Here is an 18,449-nt window from a genome sequence, read left to right as displayed (position 1 = left end):
AAATGCCCATTGCAGCCTTGCTTTTATATCAACAAGGCAGTTGAAATCATTGGCAAACCTTTGTTTTCTAAAAAATCTTTTCAAAGACAGTTCCCCAAAGGGTCAGGAGGGCAAATGTCAAATACAACATGGAATACTGCAACTTTATTATAGAGAACAATGAAAAATGTCAAAACCAATATCCTATGCAACAGTTTTTATTTTTCATAAATGTTAATGATGATAATTTTGTCATTTTTAAAGACAGAGAGAGGAAAACATGTATCTTCTTCTGAGTGAGACAGCTTTAATACTATAGAAAGCCTAATGGAGCCCTATTGCTTCTGTCTGTCCTTAGGAATATAACATCTCCTGATCTCAATGCCCCTCTCCATCCAGTTGAAGTAATGAACATGGAGATCTGTGGGACCCCTTCAACCATATGCCTCTATGACTTTATGCCTATATGTCTCATAGTCACCACTACTGTGATTCTTCTCAGTTATGCTGGCAACATCTCCAAACATCTAAGTACACTAGGTACATTAGCTGTATATTGGAGATTTTACCTTAAAGCAATGGCTTGCTTGCTACATAGATGTGTCGACTCACAGGCATTTGAGGATTTAAGACGTTTCTGACATGTCCACTGAGGTCTCAGTAATCTGCTCTAAATAGGAGGAAAGTCTGTATACCTAGTGGAAAGAGTCCCATTGTTTCAATAAAGAAATTTAGTTTTATGAACATAAACAAAGTACCCATCTAGAAGGCCTCAGTTGCTGAACCTATAAAAAGCATTTGATGATACCTGTATGTCTGAAAGCTTAGACTAGATCAAATGATTCTTTAGGTCTCTGAACTAGACTTTTAAAAGTCATGTCTAAGACTATGTTTAATTTTACAGTGTGGTACAGCTAATTTTCATTAGAATTTGAAGATACTATTTCTATAGCTTTTAGTAATGTGTGAAGATTATCTGTAGTCACTTTTCTCATTTATTAATAAAGCAGATCCCAGGACAATATTGGAAGGCTTGAAGTTTCTCATGTCCCACTACTGATTTCCCTTTATATCTGCTTTCCCCTACTTAAATGATCACAAATTATGAATAAATGAAGTAATGCACTTTTACTGTATTGAATGACAAATTGTAATCCGATAAAGGAGGGAGTTGTAAGGCAAAGCATAAAAAGAAACACTTTATAAATTCTACTCATTTGAATCAAAAGCAAAGCCAGCTGACTCACTGAAATTCAAATTTGGAGGAAACTAGGAGAAATATGACCTAAGTTCATTGAGAATATGACTGAATCCTTTAAGAAATTGAAAAATAAGCTCAATTATATAGAACAGTGTCGGAAGTACAATACTTATTGATTCAATAATGTCTATTATGACTAGTGTTTGAGTATTTTCAAAAAGGATACGTTTATACAAGACCACAATTTTTGCCCAGCTGGTAATAGCCAAATTATTCAATAATGATATATCCCCTTTTCTTTCTCAGAAAGCAAAAGTTTTAAGCATGTGGCTTATATTTAACATCAAATTTCTTTTAGCTTTTTTAAAAATTATTTTCCTCCTTCACATTTGTACTAATGCTTAAAAACATTATAAGCTTTATGTAAATTGATGTTTTGCAAAGGTTTAAAGTTTCATAAGGTTCTGAAAAGGCAGAGAGAAAACAGTATTAATTTTTAGACTTATTCAACAAAATATCACTGACAATGTTGAGTGTCCAGCAGGAAGTTATACTTTTTTCTTAAACTGTCACTCTTACACTTTGATATAATATCATAGATTCATTTTATCTGAATTTTTGATTGGCATTTGGAGTGGCTCTTATTGATTCTTTTGATTCTTTTAATCAGATTTCACCACCTTATTACATCTTTTCAACACACTTTATCCATTGCTGGGAAGGTGGCCTGGTATCATGGAAAGAACAGTGGGTGTTGAATTTGAGTTTAAAGCCTGGTTCTGCCCCCTTATTAGCTGTGCATGTTTAGGCAGGTTACTTGACCTCTCTGAACTTTTATTTCCTCTTTTGCAAAGTGGGAAAAGTAATGTTTATATCCCAGGGGTGTTGTGAGCGTTAATGGCATGAGATACGGAAAACTTCCAGTTTTTCAAGATAAACTACTTGGATTTTAATGGGAAATCTCCCTATGTTTGAATATTGGACCCAATTTTCCTAAGAGCTGTCAGTTTGTGACTCCTCCCCAAGGTTTTCCTGGTCCTCCTCTGATCTCTCTGGCCATTGCTTCTTTTCTTTCTTAGGCTGCTAAATAAGTTTGTAAACTTCTCATTCATATATGATTTCCTTAACCAGCTCCTCCACTTCGATGGTTTTGAACTCTGCCTTCTATGACGAAGACTCTTATATCTGAGTCCTCAGGGCTAACCTTGTCTTAGAATTTTAGACCATTTTAGAATTTTAGTCATTTGTCCAACCACTTGCTAAATATTTCCACGTGACTCTCCCTCTGACATCTCGAAGTCAACATGACCCAAACTAATCTCATGAGCTTCCCAAGCTTTCTCCCCACTGACCCTTCCTCTTATAGGGTCCTGCTCCTGTCCCCTCTCAAGCTGAACCCACGACCACTCACCGGGGGAGTCCAACACTACACTTAGGACCCAGTGTAGACCCTTTCCTTCTCAAGTCCCACCACATACAGTTACTATTCAAGTCCCATAGACATCTGTCAAATACATCCCTTCCTTCATATTCTAGAGTCTCTGCCCTGGGCCTTGTTTGATTAACTGTAATAGTCCCCTAACTGTTCTTCCTGTTTCCCACCTCAATTTACTCCAGTCTGTTCCCAGCCATATTGCCACAGCCAGTCAATCTAAAACTCTCCGACCACGTCTCTCTCCTACTATAATTTTCCAGAGGCTTTCAGACATCTGAGCTCACTGAAATTCTGCACAACAAGGTGTGAACAATGACAAGTCAAGATTAAGACAGGAACCTCAAGTCCAGAAATAGTTTCCAGGGGCAGAGCAGAGAGATCCAGGGAGTAACCAAAGTAAGCAGGATTCAGGGCCAATGGGACCTGGAGCTAGATTAGAATTTTCCATCTTCAGAAGGGGTGCCTTAGGCCATACGCTATGTCCTGCTTTCTTTTCTAAGATCCCTGAGTAAAGGAAGTGTACTGAGCTGAGCCAAAGCCTCTTTTTCATCTTCATAAAATTAGATGTATTTGGTCCCCCATGACCCCACATTTTGAAAGGGATGCCTTGTAGGTTAATTAACCATTCTTTGCCACCTCAAATGTTTATCGTTCAATTCTTTGCCTATTTTTAAGCTGGACAGAATCTGCAGCGCTTAAAAGAAATGAATTTTATGCAAGCAGTATAACGGTTTTATTCCAGGGCTCTGCTGACCTTGAAGAAGTATCTAGCTTTTCTGCTTTTGTTTATTTTTTGTCACAGGATTCCCTCAAGGACCAAAGCCCTATTATCCGTAATTTCTTATCAGTCTATTGTAAGCTTTAGCAGAAACCATTGGGGATTTTACTGTGTTATGAGAACCTCCAAATTGCATGACAATCTGGTTTTACAAGTTTCTTATCTCCTTTTCATTTGTTCAGTTGGTGGTCACCAGTGGCTTACAATGTCACCAGAATCTGTGGAAAGAAATAAAAAGGTTTTGTTCTGCAGCCTCCTTATCTGCAGTTCTGTTTGTGTCTCCAGACCACTGGTGATTTGTGACATCATTGGATTCTGGTGGTGTAACCTAGCCGCTCACAGAGATAATCTTGTAATTGTTCTTGACTTGTTCAACATAGTTCTCTCACAGTTTTCAGTGGCACCATCCCTCCTGTATTGCTTTGAAATTCTGATGGTATCAGGTGAAAATCCTGAATTATTCATTTTGCTTAGAGATTGTCTATTTTCAACTATTATCTAGGAATATAAGTATTAAGACAGAGTGATAAAAACCAATACACGATGTTAAATGGACTCATGATTAGGAAACAGTATCATAAATTCATAAGTGGTCATGAGTACATCTCCTGAAATGTTTTTTCAGGAAAAAGTATCAATCAATTAAAAATGGTTAAATACAAGAAAGAAAATATAGATGAAAGGGAAGAATTTTTTAAAATTTATTTAGTCTTGTTGTAAGATAAGTGAATTTTTGAAGTTAGTACAATATAAACAATAAACTAGTAAGCATTAAGTGAAAGTCTAGTATTATGAAAGTTTATTTGCAAATAGTAAGCTTTTGCTGTTTAAAAACTAGATTCTGAATTCCAATAAATTAGCAAAAAATACAAAATTACCAATGTATAAAATACCAAAGAAATGAACAGATAGTTGATAAAGGAGGAAATAGAAAGCCAAAAAACATATGAAAAATGATCAACTTAACAGTAAATCTAATACAGACACACACATATAACCCATTAAATAAAGTTATTAAAATAATACACATTGCTGACGAAGGTGTGGGGAGATATACATTCTCAAGCATGGATAGTGTGATGGTAGGAATCCAAATTTGTGAAAGTGTCAGCTGGATAGCAGGGTGGGCCTGAAAGACATTTCAAAAATAGCTCTATTCCCCGACCAAATAGTTGTAGTTTTGAAGACCTATTCTCTGGAAATATTCTAGAATAACAGAAAATATATCTTAAAAATATTCAGCCCAGTGTTCTTTATAATGTCTAATAAGGAAGATTAAATAAATCATAATCCATCCATAAACTAGAATGTAATGCAGCATGAAGTTATAAGTGTATAAAATAATTAGGAAGGAATTAACTATCATGTTAAATCAAAAGAGCAGGATGTAAATTTGCATGTGTGAAGTTCGTATCAACTATGAAAAAATATTTATGAAATAAGGCTATAACAAGTACAAACAAGTGTGATGGTTTCTAGATGATGGGATTAGGGATAATTTCTATATTAATCATGATACTTTTCTACATTCTCTAAGAATTCAACAATGAGCATGATTTTTTATAAATTCTAAAATGTTATAAATATATTCTTGGAAAATGACTAGTGTCACAGTCTTGTTTGTTTGTAGTAATAATGTGTGCTTAGTTTTTTAAAAGATAATCAGAGTTACTACCAGTATTAATAAAATATTTGGAGACCCCTTGAAAATGATTTTATATATTCTAGATTTGGGGATTATAATCAAGTCACTAGTTCACATACCTGTTCTGAGAAACAATAACTCATGCCTAAGGTTTACTTGCATTTGAATCTTTGATCAATGCTTGCTTGGCTGGCCTTGCATTGTTCAAGTTCTAATCTGTCTTTTCACACACCGTTCACTCATGGGAGAGTGATCAACATTGTCCTTTTGTGGCAAGGAGATGAAACGGATAAATTTGTGATAGTCCAAATTAAGTTACCAAGTAGGTGGACAAGTGAAGTTTGAGGTTTTAGTTTTTAAAATGGAATAATGATCATATGAATGGAATGAGGGTCATGCAAAAGCATCCTTTTAACCATGTTTGGGCAGTTTATTTGAATATGAGCAATACCCGGTCCCTTTTACACAGTTTACCCTCCAAGGGGAGCTGGAGAAATTAGAACTTTCCATTTTTAGAAGTGGGGCCATGTCCCACTTTCCTTTGTAAGATCCCTGGCTAAAGAAATGATATTAAGCCAAAACCTCTTTTTCATCTTTAAAAAAGCAGTTATATTTGGTCCCACATCACCCCAAATTTTGAAATGTTTGTCATGTTGTTTAATTAACCTCGATCTACAATTTGCCACCTCCAGTTTTATGACACTTTGGAAAAAGACAGCAGCCATCTGTTGAATATATTCTGTTCTATTGATCTGTGTCTTCACGATACCAGCACACAAAACTCCTTGGCCTCGACCACTGGGGACAGAGCCCAAGATGAGTGGTCAATAACAAAATTCTAGCTTCAAAACATGTCAGCCTCCATAGAATTTGGGAATGTGCAAATTTTTCATTTATCTCTTTTGAAATTGTAGTTATTTCTTTTGTTCTCCAGGACTGGGGTTTCATATTGCACTTTGGTCCCCTTCCTGACGGGCCACTTTGTAGAACTTTTGTGTCAGCCAAAGAGGGTACATATTGCAAGTTGATGACCCAAGGGAGGGACCAAAGTTATGAAAGATGAGGAAGACGACAATACTCTGGGACAGATGATGCTGTCCTCGCAGGTCACACGACGCCTAACGACACGTCCAGAGTGGTGGTTGTGGGGACCGTTGTGTCAACTGTCAACTGTCAAGGGGTCAGAGTGCCTCCTTGAGTGCTTGAAGGCAGGAGCCTTAGGTACCATGTGACATACAGTGGGCACTTCCACGTTTTAGAGCTAAAATTCTATTTTATTTTCTTTTGTACTTCATTGCATTCTTTCTCATGCTCTTTTCATTCAAAGATTCAGTCCCAAGACAGGATTATGATACTCCACCAGCTGTTGTGTCAGGTAGGAAAATTCTAATTCCTTTAAGACTTGATTGGATGGGAGAGAGGGAGCTTGCCTGGTTTTTCTCCAAAACTCTTTAAAGCAGTGATTCTCAAACAGTGATACTAAGCAGGCATTTCAATTTCAGTTCCGGGGTGGGGGGTTAGCATATGTGGTTCAAAAAAGGATATTTAATATTCCAATCCAGTTTTGTGTATGGAAAATAAATGTGTTGCTTTTGAAATAAAAAGTAAAAGCTCAAAGACTTTTGGTCTATGAAGGATACACAGAAAATTGAGTCTATGTTCTGTGTATCAGTAATTCTTAGTGTTGGAGCGTTCATTAGACTTTCTGGGAAATTGGAGAAGGATACTTGTGTTTATCAAAAGAGGGCACAGATGAATAAAAGTAGTTTGAGAAGCACTGCTTTAGAGACCGGAATTCCTCTGAAATCAGAAAATCATCCCATTTTGCTTGCTCAGCACCCACTATAGTGTCTGACACATAGTAGGTACTCGATATAATTGTTGAATGAATCAAAACTTCAAATTTGTTCCAAAAATGGTGTTTTGGATATTGAAAGAAAATCTGCCAATGTTCCACTTGTACAACAAAGTGGCAGAGGTTGATTTGAGAATTCGTTAGTGTCTCGAGCATTTTAATTAGCAATATTGAAGTAGTTTCATAAAATCCAGTGGTGCAGTTTGTCACAGAGTATACATATGTGAAGACATGAGTTTTAATTTTGAACAGCACAGATCTTCTTGTGCTTTCATCTTGATTTTGCATTTTGGTTTCTTGCAAAGAGGAAAATGGGCACAAGTTTTCATTTTTGTTGATTTTAACTAAATAAAATACTGGCAGCATGAAGGGCTTTGAACTCTTTAATCCTTTGATGTGTCAGATGATGAGGACATAAAATCTAAACCAAGAAAGGGCACTGGAGAGAGAGAGCGAGAGACAAAGGCCAGAAACTGAATGGGAGAGCCCAGAGAGCAGCAGAGTCTGGCAACTGAATGGTGGTTTTCAAGTAGAGAACATCATGTTCTTGGCCACCTGGTTTGCTTGACCCAGCATATTCAGGGTAATCCTTTTCTCATGTCTTGTGGACTTGTTTAATTATGCTCATGGCTGAATATTCCTCTTAGAAGTTCAGTTGAGAAGCAATGAGTTAGCTTTCAGCTGTGAAGTTACTTTGGTCCTCCTGGAAATCTCTATAAGTTGTCATTAATGAAAATACCACTTATCTTTCCCTAAAGTGTATTACCTGTCATATCTTCATGTGCCTGTTTTATTTAGGATATGGGACCCCTGGGAAGATGCTTTCTCTAACGTATGTAGCCTTTACTTTGTTTACCATGTGGCATTTTTGTTTAACAAGAGGCATCTACTCTTAATAATTTGCCAGTATTGATAATAATGAAAGACACAAAATGGAACTTTCCTTCAACTAGGTTTTCTGATTTCACTTTCAAAAACACAATGGAAAAATCAATGAAAACATCAAAAGCACTTACTAGATGTGTGTCATGGGTCAGGCTCTACACAAATCAATTGTGGCAGAACATCTGGAGGCAAATCTGGACTCAGAGTTCCCACCTAATTCCATAGTCAGGCGCCACTGAGAGTCCTTGAGCAGAGAAATGACTTGATCAAAGTAGTGCTTTGAGAAACTTAATCTGGCAGTTTGGTGTGTGCTTGAGGAATAAGACACAGTAATTACGTAGAACATTTAGAAAGCTCAGATATGATATCACTAAACTAAAATAAGTGCTAAGACCCCAGTGAAATACAAAGGGACTAAAATAGAAGTGACAGGAAAAATAACACTTTGGGAGATTTTACAGTTGTTTTCCCCTTACAAGATTGGGTTGGTGGTTTGACATCTTATAAATTTGCACAGACTTCTTTGGCCTCTTTAGTTCATCTCTAAATGAAAATAGACTTGCCTTCCTAAAATGTTTGTGACTTATCTGGTGGGCACAACTTGAATGACACTTGAAAAGGTAACATATCCTTTGCCAAACCCTTGATCAGATCAGGAAAGTGAAACAGGCGTAAGGTATTGTGATATCCTCTTCTCATGTCTCCCAATATGCCAGTGTTGGATAACTCCAATAGTAATCGATTCTTGGCCATTGTAGGAGCCAACTAAACTGCCATGATGTATCAGAGTTTGAGATATCTCCGTGGTAATCTACAGAAACAAAACCCAACCTAATTCTGTTCGATCAATATATCAAACATTTTTTGACCACCCTCTGAGTGCTGGGCACAACACTGAAGTACTAGGGATACAAAGATGAATAGAAAATGGACCATTGGTTAAAAAAAACATATGATGGTCTAAATTAATGTTGTTGTTGTTGATGATGATGATGTTGAAATGTATAAAGTATGGAGGAACTAAAATTTAGAATCTACAATGAAGTTTGGGAACCCTCAGGAATAAAGTGAATTCTGAGCTTGATGTGGAAGGATGAATATGAGTTTACCAGTTGGACAAGAGTGGGAAATGTACATGAGGTGAATGGGACAGGAAATGAAATTCTATGGGGTGATTAGATGACAGCAAGTTATTTGGTATTCTTGGGGCAAAACATCACGATGGCAGACACTGAAGGTGATCTCAGGGTAATCAGGGTAAATCTGATTTTAGGCAAGAACTCTTTCCTCTTTGAGCCACATGCCACCTTGTTCTTTTAGTTATTCAAATAGTATTTATTGGGAGCACACTTTGTGACAATCACTGTGTCAGGTGCTAGGGATACAACTTCCTTCTAAGAACTTAGGGTCCAATTAGGAAGTTAGGCACAAGCAAGAGATTACAAGTTTGTAAAGTCTTCAATAAGATGCCTGAGTTCAGAATCTACTGTGTCACTTACTAGTTGTGGAACCTTGGGAAAATTATGTAACTTCTCTGTAGCTTGGATTATTTATCTGAGGAAATATTAATTACCTCGTAAGGTGTTGTGAGCATTAGATGAGTTAAGATATGTAGCCTGCTTAGCACAGGTTCTGGCATCAAATAAGTGCTCAAATGTTATTAGCAACAGCTATGCTAATCATCCTTGTTACAAGGCGCTATAGGGACACAAAGAGAAAACTGACCCACGGTAGTAGTCAGAGAAAGTGGAAGAAACCTCTGAATGGAGACATAAGGACACATGGGAATTAGCCAAGTGAAAAATAAGATGGAGGGGGGAGTTTCAGACTAACAGGGCAGCATGTACAAAGCTCATGGGTAGCAGGATATGGCAAATTCGGGGAACTACAGATGGTTCAGTAGGACAGGGATGCATAAAGAGAGATGAGAGTAGAGAAAATGATCCTGGACAAATAAGGTGGAGCAATGTCACCAGCTATGGTAGCTGGGACTCCATCCTGCTGGCAATAGATGTAAACTAAAAAGTTTAAGTTGGAGAGTGACATGGTCACTCTGGATATAGGTGGAGAATGCACTGGAGAGAGACAGAACTGGAAAACAGGGACCAGGACTCAGGAGTCCAAGCACAAAATCAAGTTGACATGTGCCCAAGGTGTGCAAATAAGAATGGAGAGTTAACAAATTTGACAAATTTGAAAGAGGTAGAATACACAGGACTTAGTAACTCACTGGATGTCAGAGTAGAAGGAGAGGAAAGAGTTAAAGGTAGCTCTTAAGTTCCTAGCACTCAATGGCCTGAGGTGTCATTTGCTGAGCTCTGAACCAGAGGAAAGAGAATCAAATTTGGCAGGAAAGAGTTTGAGTGCAGTGTTGTACACGTTGAGTTTGAGATGTCTGTGAGGCATCCAAATAGAGATAATCAATAAATATTTGGATGTCTGTTTCTGGAGCTCATAAGACAGCTCTTAGGTAGAAATGGATTTTGGAGTCATCGTCATGGAATTAACTCATGTCACCCAGAAAATGTGCTTCAAGTGAAGAGAAGTAAGCCGATCCTTGAAAATAAAGAATGGGCAGAAAAAGGAACCTAAAGTAAAGATTGGAAAAGTTAACTATAGACATAAAAGGAAAATCAAGAGTGTGAGGTTTCCAAAGACACCAAAGCAAGAGAGGGTTTCAAGAGAGGCCAGTCTGTTAAGATGAGTTTTGAAAAGAAGCCATTGGGTTTCGTGACACAGAGGTCACTAGCCACTCTGATAGGGTCGTTTTAGGGGGAAGAGCAAGACAGTGAATGTCCTATGACAAAGTGGATGTAAAAAGTGTCGTACCTAACAAAATAGGCTTTGAAGAGGAGAGACGATAATAACAGAAAACGAATGGAGAAGGGAACTGATCGATTGACTAATTTTTTTTTTAAGATGGGAAATGTTTGGTCATGATAGGAAGAAGCCAGGAAGGAGTTCTAATGGTTGAAGATGTAATTCATACAGGGGATGACTGATAGAACAAGGTCATTGAGGAAGCCAGACATCTCCTCTAGGAATGCAGGAGGACAGGAGGAAAGGACAGTGCACCTGCATGTAAGTTTGTAAGCATACGAGTAGGAAGTCAAATGTAGGGTTTCCTACATGATAAATACTTTTTTTGTTTGTTTGTTTTAATTTTTTTTAATTGAAGTATAGTTGATTTACAATGTTGTATTAATTTCTGCTGTACAGTATAATGATTCAGTTATACACACACACACACACACACACATATATATATACACGTATATATTCATGTATATATACATGTATATCCTGTGATAAAACATCACAGGATATTGAATATAGTTCCCTGTGCTGTACAGTAGGACCTTGCTGTTTATCCATCCTATATATACTAGTTTGCATCTGCTAATCCCAACCTCCCAGTCCATCCCTCCCCCCAACCCCCTCCCCCTTGGCAACCACCAGTCTGTTCTCTATGTCTGTGAGTCTGTTTCTGTTTCATAGATAAGTTCATTTGTGTCGTATTTTAGATTCCACATGTAAGTGATATCATATGATATTTGTCTTTCTCTGTCTGACTTACTTCACTTAGTATGATCATCTCTATGATACTACTTGTTTGTGTGTGTGTGTGTGTGTGTGTGTGTGAAGTATTAAATGCCATCTTCTGAGAGTGAGTGGGAATGGCATGGTAAGGGACTGAAGGAGAACAGAGATTTGGAAAAAGAAAGCCAACTAGCAATACACAGGAAGCTTGAGGGGCAGCCCTGGGGGGCCATTTGAAGCTACAGACTATAGATTTTTGTTATACCAGTCTGTGAGGATGTTTGATTTTTCACTGTAGTGATCAGTAGCCAAGAAGGCAGTGGATTAATCCAGGGCTAAGGTTTCACTGAGTGGAGTGAGAAAAGGGGCAATGTGTGCTGACATTGGCAAGAGAGCTACCGAGTGACAAACTAGTTTCCAGGATGGATAGAAAAAGAAAAGAAGGCAGTAGAGTGTGGGAGAAAAGGAGAAAGCAAGGAAGATAGAGACTAGAGGTCTCAACGAGGCATACGAAGTGGTCAGAAGTACAATATTTAGATTTAGGAATGTGGATAATGAACTGATATTTCTCAGCAAAGTCAAGGTCATGGGAGCAGATGGCCAAAGTGGACTTGAGGTGAAGGTGATGGAGGTTAAGGAAGTTCATCAATATGAGCATAACAAAGTGCTATTTCAGTGGGGTATTTTTGTACGTCTAGATTTTGTTTTGTTTTGTTGATTTGTTTTTTGTTTGTTTGTTTGTTTTTTGCGGTACGCGGGCCTCTCACTGTTGCGGCCTCTCCCATTGCGGAGCACAGGCTCTGGACGCACAGGCTCAGCGGCCATGGCTCATGGGCCCAGCTGCTCCATGCATGTGGGATCTTCCCAGACCAGGGCACGAACCCATGTCCCCTGCATCGGCAGGCGGACTCTCAACCACTGCGCCACCAGGGAAGCCCTGTTGATTTGGTTTTTGACACTAATAGATGTGGGCTAATCATCAGGAAGAATGTCCCCAATAGAGGGGATCACTGATAGAACATATTTCTGGAACATGTTACAAAGACACTGAAGACTTGACCTCACAGAATGTTTAAGAATCAAGTTTTTTTCTGGAACGTTTGGAATATACATCTAATTAAAGGCAGGAAAGTATATCAGAGTAGTATTTTTCAGAGTGTGATTTGGGTATCACCATGCTACTTGAAGTGTTTTTAGGAGTATAGGAACCAAAACCTTTTATTTTGACTTCAGCAGCTGTAGAGTTACTTTAATGTGAATTTGAATTAAGGTCGTCAAATGCATGGCTGAAGATCTCTTTGCTTAGGAAAAGTCTAAGGTGAATAGTTAAACAGTGAATACATTAAAAATAATAATAATAATTCAGGAAGGATAGAGCTAAGGCCAGAGTGGTAATGTCCAGAGAAAGTGGTTGAGGTTTGGGAGATGGGCGTCTCTCATTTATTTCCTCTCTCCTCTCCAAGTCTCGGCTACACCTTATCCAGCTCATTTCAAGGACAGAAAACAGGAAGTCCGGAACTACCCTCCACATTTTCATGCAAAATCACGAGTCTATTCTCTTTTTAGTGTTTCTTTTCCATACAATGATAACTCTTTAAAAGATCCTCCTATTTGAAAATGAAAAGTAAAACATCATTTTATTTTCTGTTCATAGTTGGATGTTATGAGAAACATATGAAAACTATAGATAAATGTTGTCAAATGTTTATCTCAGTTGCTTTGAACTTAATTTCCTAGATGGGCATCATGATGAAATCAAGAAAAAGACCACAATGGACAGAGAACAAACTGAAGTAGAACCAAAATTCATTCTCCTTTTCTGAAAACCTTAGAATTCAGAATTTGAATCTGTGTTTGGAAAAACTGAAACAAAGGACCAAAAATACATTGACAGCAACCCATAGAACTTCTGAACATACTTTCATCCTCTGCCATATTCCTTCTACATACTGGCTAAAATAGGTTGAAAAGAGTCAATCTTACCATCAGTACAACTTCAGGACAAGAATGAAGTCTTCACCGTGGTACTTGCCCTGATTCAGACAAAATTCACTGTTAAACTTATGCAGTTTTTCCACATTGTTTTGCTAGTCAATAATATCAGTTTGCATTGGAAAGCCTCCCTAATTTGTTTTTGTTTTTGCGGTACGCGGGCCTCTCACTGTTGTGGCCTCTCCCGTTGCAGAGCACAGGCTCTGGACGCGCAGGCTCAGCGGCCATGGCTCACAGGCCCAGCTGCTCCACGGCATGTGGAATCCTCCAGGACCAGGGCATGAACCCGTGTCCCCCACATCGGCAGGCGGACCCTCAACCACTGTGCCACCAGGGAAGCCCAGCCTCCCTAATTTGGAATCGGTGATGCTCTACCAAAGATTTGGTTGAAACCCATCTTTGTACTAACTCTTCTTGAGTGGGTATTACTTTATAAAACTCTTCCATAATTTGGCAGGGATGAGGGGTGATGTTTAAGCTACTTCAAAGAGCAAAACCATTTTTCAAATGGGGGGGTGTTTAAGCTACTTCAAACCATTTTTTAAGCTCTAAACATTGGTTTTCATGGATACCATGAGCTAATTACAAATGATCTCCATCTCTTAATTAAAAATTAGGTCCATTAGTACCTCCAGTTACCTACAATTAGCCATTAAGTTGTATTTACTATAAAAGACCTGACACAGACCATGCATGAAAATCAGTTTCATTTCTTTGCTCAGATTCTGTGCATCTACTTTGATTACCAAACTGCATTTGTTTAAATGTACTAATTTGTTTGTACATTTGTTTAAATGTACTAATTAATTGATTTTTTTCTTTTTAATAAGTTCAATAAGGAGACTTTGTTCTACTTATTATTCATTCATTCAACTAATATTCACTGAGCTCCTGGAGTGCTACAAGGAACCAAGGCTAGATGGTATAAAATGGAGATACATCCCTTGCCTTCAAAGAACATAGATTCTAACAGCAAAGGACAGAGTTACAAAGAACTGTCACAAAACACAGCACGTGACAGATATCCTAAGAGCAGTACACAGAGCGGGACTTTGTACAAGCATTTGACGCACAGGCCTGTGCATGCTGTTACTGTGATCCTGCTGGCGCATTTGTATTGTTCACTACGTTACAGAAATGAAGTTTTAAAAGACTAACTGTGGGACCACAATTTTTAGTGCTCTATTCGAGAAACTGTTAACTAAAGAGAACTTATGCACATAGTCTTTTCTGATATCTAAACATCACTGTTATTTCACCCAGTTTCTTTTTTCCGGGGTGGAGGTGGAGCAGAGCATGGGATAGGAGGATACAAAATCCTATGCCTTACCTTCTAATCCAGCGATTTTTTTTTTTTTCTGTAAAGGTCCAGAAGTAAATATTTTAGGCTTTGCCAGCCATTGGCTCATGTCACAGCTACTCTTGCCTTTCAGGATGAAAGCAACCACAGACCATGTGTAAATGGATGAACATGGCCACATCCCAATAAAACTTTATTTATAAAACAAGGCAGCAACCAAGATTGGCCTGTGGGGTACAGTTTGCCCACCTCTGCTCTAATCAATGTATTTTCCTAAGTATTCCAAATTAAATACTATTACTGACATTCCTTATAATAAGAGCATGAAGTTCTTTTCCTTTAAAGCTAGCAGTTGTGTGTGTGTTTTTAATTTCATGAAAGGCAGATGAAATGTCAGAAAGGCAGAGGTGGAGAGATGGAAATGAGGACTGAGAGAGACGTTTCTTATAGTTTTACTTTGCACAACATGATTGATTGTAGTTCCGAAGTATGAAAACACTTTAAGCCTATTTATATTTTTCACGTGCTCAGCCTATATGCGTTTTCTGGGATGTATCTGTATGTGCCAGCAACAGAGGATTATCAACCAGGAAAATCAATATATATTCTGTTAATATCCCCTTGGCAGCCTTTAGAATTCTGTACTTTTAGCAATTTAGGGAAAATGTAAAAGATACATCATCTCAATAGATTTGTAGTAAAAAGGTATTTTACATCTTTGTCCTTCCACCTGGGCTGGTACTGTTGTTGCTGTTCTGGTTGGTTTGAGTCCACTGAAGTTGTCCTTGATCTGTCAGCGCTAGTGATTCTGTGTTCCCGGGTGACTGCTTTCTCTGAGCATTGTGTTCTGCTTGGCGCACACATCCAATGGAAAGGCAGTATCCACAGTGTCTTCCCTGTGGTAGAATCCTTCAGTGGGTGGCAGCAATGGGCTTAGGGCAGCCATGGCCACCACACACATGTCCTGAGTACTTCAGTCATCTGTAAAAGGCAGTACCTACGTAAGGGTGACAGAGAAAGAGAGCATTTTCAAGACAACAGCAGATTTTAAAGGAAGCTAACTGCATGTGCAGGCATCAGCCCATCTGGCACTAACACCACATTGTTCCCTTTTTAATCAACTGCACAAAGTGGGCACTTGAGGTTCCTGTCGGAGAATCCAACCATGAATTGACTACAATGCAGTCCTTGCCAAAGGCATGCTTGAGACACCTGACACTGGAGAGAGACTGCCTCGCAGACACGCTAACATTTCTCTAGACTCTATGTTAAATTGGTTTATCAGATAGCAAAATACCTGAACCATATAATTGCACATCCCTGTAGAAATGCTTTCTCAGGGTGAATTTTAACATTTTAACCTCTTCTTTCTTAGACAGGTGATATATGACACACACATTTAAGCAACATCTAGCTTTTGTAAGATGCCACAGTGGATGTAATTATCCATTATTTTACCCAGCACCCTTTATAAAGAAACAAATGATGAATCGCTCCTTGAGTTCAGTGCCTCGGCAAGTATCTCTCTCCATGTGAGCGGATATACTTCTTTTGAACTGGCAATGTAAAATACATAACTTAGTCTATTTCCCTTTGGCCTTGGTTGTCAGGACAGTGGGAATCAGATGTACTACACTGCAAACTTTCCTGGTATATCATGTTCTCTCTCTTGCTCTCAGCTGTTTGTTGATTTGCTGGTATTTTTCATTGTGCTTTTTAATACAGTGCTTAATTTTATAAACCCCTCACAGATTCCACTTGGAAGCACAAAAGCTCTAATTCCTATGGTAAAAAATAAATGAAACAAATGCTAATGGGCTCAGGGAAGTTTGCGTGCTCTGAAGTCTGGGTGGAAAGATAAAATGAAAGAAGATCATGATTATGCGTTGATCTGATAGAAAAAATTGCCAGCAGGCACTGTTTTTATTCATTACACGTGCAACTCTGAATAGGAATAAGTATGGTATAATAATTGGAAATGGCTTTTAGAGTCAAGAGTATGTATGTGATTCCTGGTCCAGCTAGTTAATAATTATTTAACAATGACAGCCACTTAAATTTTCTGAAGCTAACTTTTCCTCTCTTTAAGTGTAGATAATAATTCATTAGCATCTCTCTATATGTATTAATAGAAGAATTTATTGAGGTGACACAGCTAAAGTACCTAGTAAGTACCTGACTCATAATAGATATTAAATTATTATTGAGCCTTCTTTTCCTCTTCCTTTCCTCACATTTAGGGAAGTGTATTAGGAATTTTGAAGTGTCACTAACCTTGCATTTACATGATAGATGGACTGAACCAAAATAGTATTTTAAAATAGAGTTTCCAAACTCAGTATCTAAAAATAGAAGAAATATTAAGGGGTTTAAATGTGTATCTTCTCTATTGGCTGAACTATTATAATATTATTAGCTGAATTCATATAATAAATAAATTATAAAGCTTTTTTAACAAGATGAAAAATAATCTTCTAAATGGAAGGTGAAAAAAGGTAACAAAAGTAAATAATCGTTAGGATTTTGGGTCCTAAAACGTACATATGAACAGAAGCTAGAAGAGAATGAATTAAGTGATTATCGTAAGTGCTTTTAATTTTTTTCTAAACTTTTAGACATGTTGCTTTGCAGCTTATATAATTTACTAGAATTTTAACAGCACAGTCTTTGAATATACATAATTTTAGTCTTTTAATATACATAATTTTATGTATGTATGTATACATACCTAATTTTAACAGCACAGTCTTTAAATATACATAATTTTCTTTCATTTATTATTTACCATAGGAATTAGAGCTTTTGTGTTTCCAAGTAGAATTTGTGAAGGGTTTATAAAATTAAGCACTGTAGGGGCTTCCCTGGTGGTGCAGTGGTTGGGAGTCCGCCTGCTCATGCAGGCGACGCGGATTCGCGCCCCGGTCCGGGAGGATCCCACATGCCGCAGAGCGCCTGGGCCCGTGAGCCATGGCCGCTGGGCCTGCGCGTCCGGAGCCTGGGCTCCGCAACGGCAGAGGCCGTGGCAGTGAGAGGCCCACGTACCGCATAAATAAATAAATAAATAAATAAATAAATAAATAAATAAATAAATAAATAAAATAAAAAATTAAGCACTGTATTAAAATGCAAAATTTATATACTGGGGAAACATGAATATATTACTATGAAGATGAGGATTATAGTGATTGTGATGATTATATTGATGGTAGTGGTAGCAGTGGTGACCTCTAAAAATGTCCCCACTTCCATTCATTATATCTCAACCCTATGACATTTAAGGCAGAATTACAAGAAACATATCTTTCTATAGAGGTGGCATAGAATTTTTGAGCAATTCTATTGTCTAAAGTCACTGTTTAAATCAACTATACATCAATAAAAAAATAAAAATTAAAAAAAAATAAAGAATTTTTTTGGGGGGGATTTTTTTTTAAACATCTTTATTGGAGTATAATTGTTTTGCAATGGTGTGTTAGTTTCTGCTTTATAACAAAGTGAGTCAGTTATACATATACATATGTCCCCATATCTCTTCCCTCTTGCGTCTCCCTCCCTCCCACCCTCCCTATCCCACCCCTCTAGGTGGTCACAAAGCACCGAGCTGATCTCCCTGTGCTATGCAGCTGCTTCCCACTAGCTATCTATTTTACGTTTGGTAGTGTACATATGTCCATGCCACTCTCTCACTTTGTCCCAGCTTACCCTTCCCCCTCCCCATATCCTCAAGTCCGTTCTCTAGTAGGTCTGTGTCTTTATTCCTGTCTTACCCCTAGGTTCTTCATGACCCCTTTTTTTATTTTTTAGATTCCATATATATGGGTTAGCATACAGTATTTGTT

At 37.9% G+C, this 18,449-nt stretch overlaps 1 protein-coding gene across 8 annotated transcripts in view; it reads left to right on the top strand.

The window, feature by feature from the left end:
* RBMS3 (RNA binding motif single stranded interacting protein 3) overlaps nt 1-18,449 on the top strand; it is a 725,561-nt gene that overhangs the window by 655,618 nt on the left and 51,494 nt on the right. For 7 of the 8 annotated variants that reach the window (XM_060162485.1, XM_060162484.1, XM_060162489.1 and 4 more), the window contains one exon: nt 6,366-6,413. The exons of the other annotated variant lie outside the window; for it this stretch is intronic. In XM_060162485.1, coding sequence (XP_060018468.1) covers nt 6,366-6,413 — 48 coding nt within the window. The remainder of the gene's footprint in view (nt 1-6,365; nt 6,414-18,449) is intronic. 8 annotated transcript variants of the gene reach the window in all.

Source organism: Lagenorhynchus albirostris, chromosome 10 (assembly GCF_949774975.1).
Source record: "Lagenorhynchus albirostris chromosome 10, mLagAlb1.1, whole genome shotgun sequence".
Taxonomy (NCBI): Eukaryota; Metazoa; Chordata; class Mammalia; order Artiodactyla; family Delphinidae; genus Lagenorhynchus; species Lagenorhynchus albirostris.
This window is presented reverse-complemented; position numbering and strand designations above follow the sequence as displayed.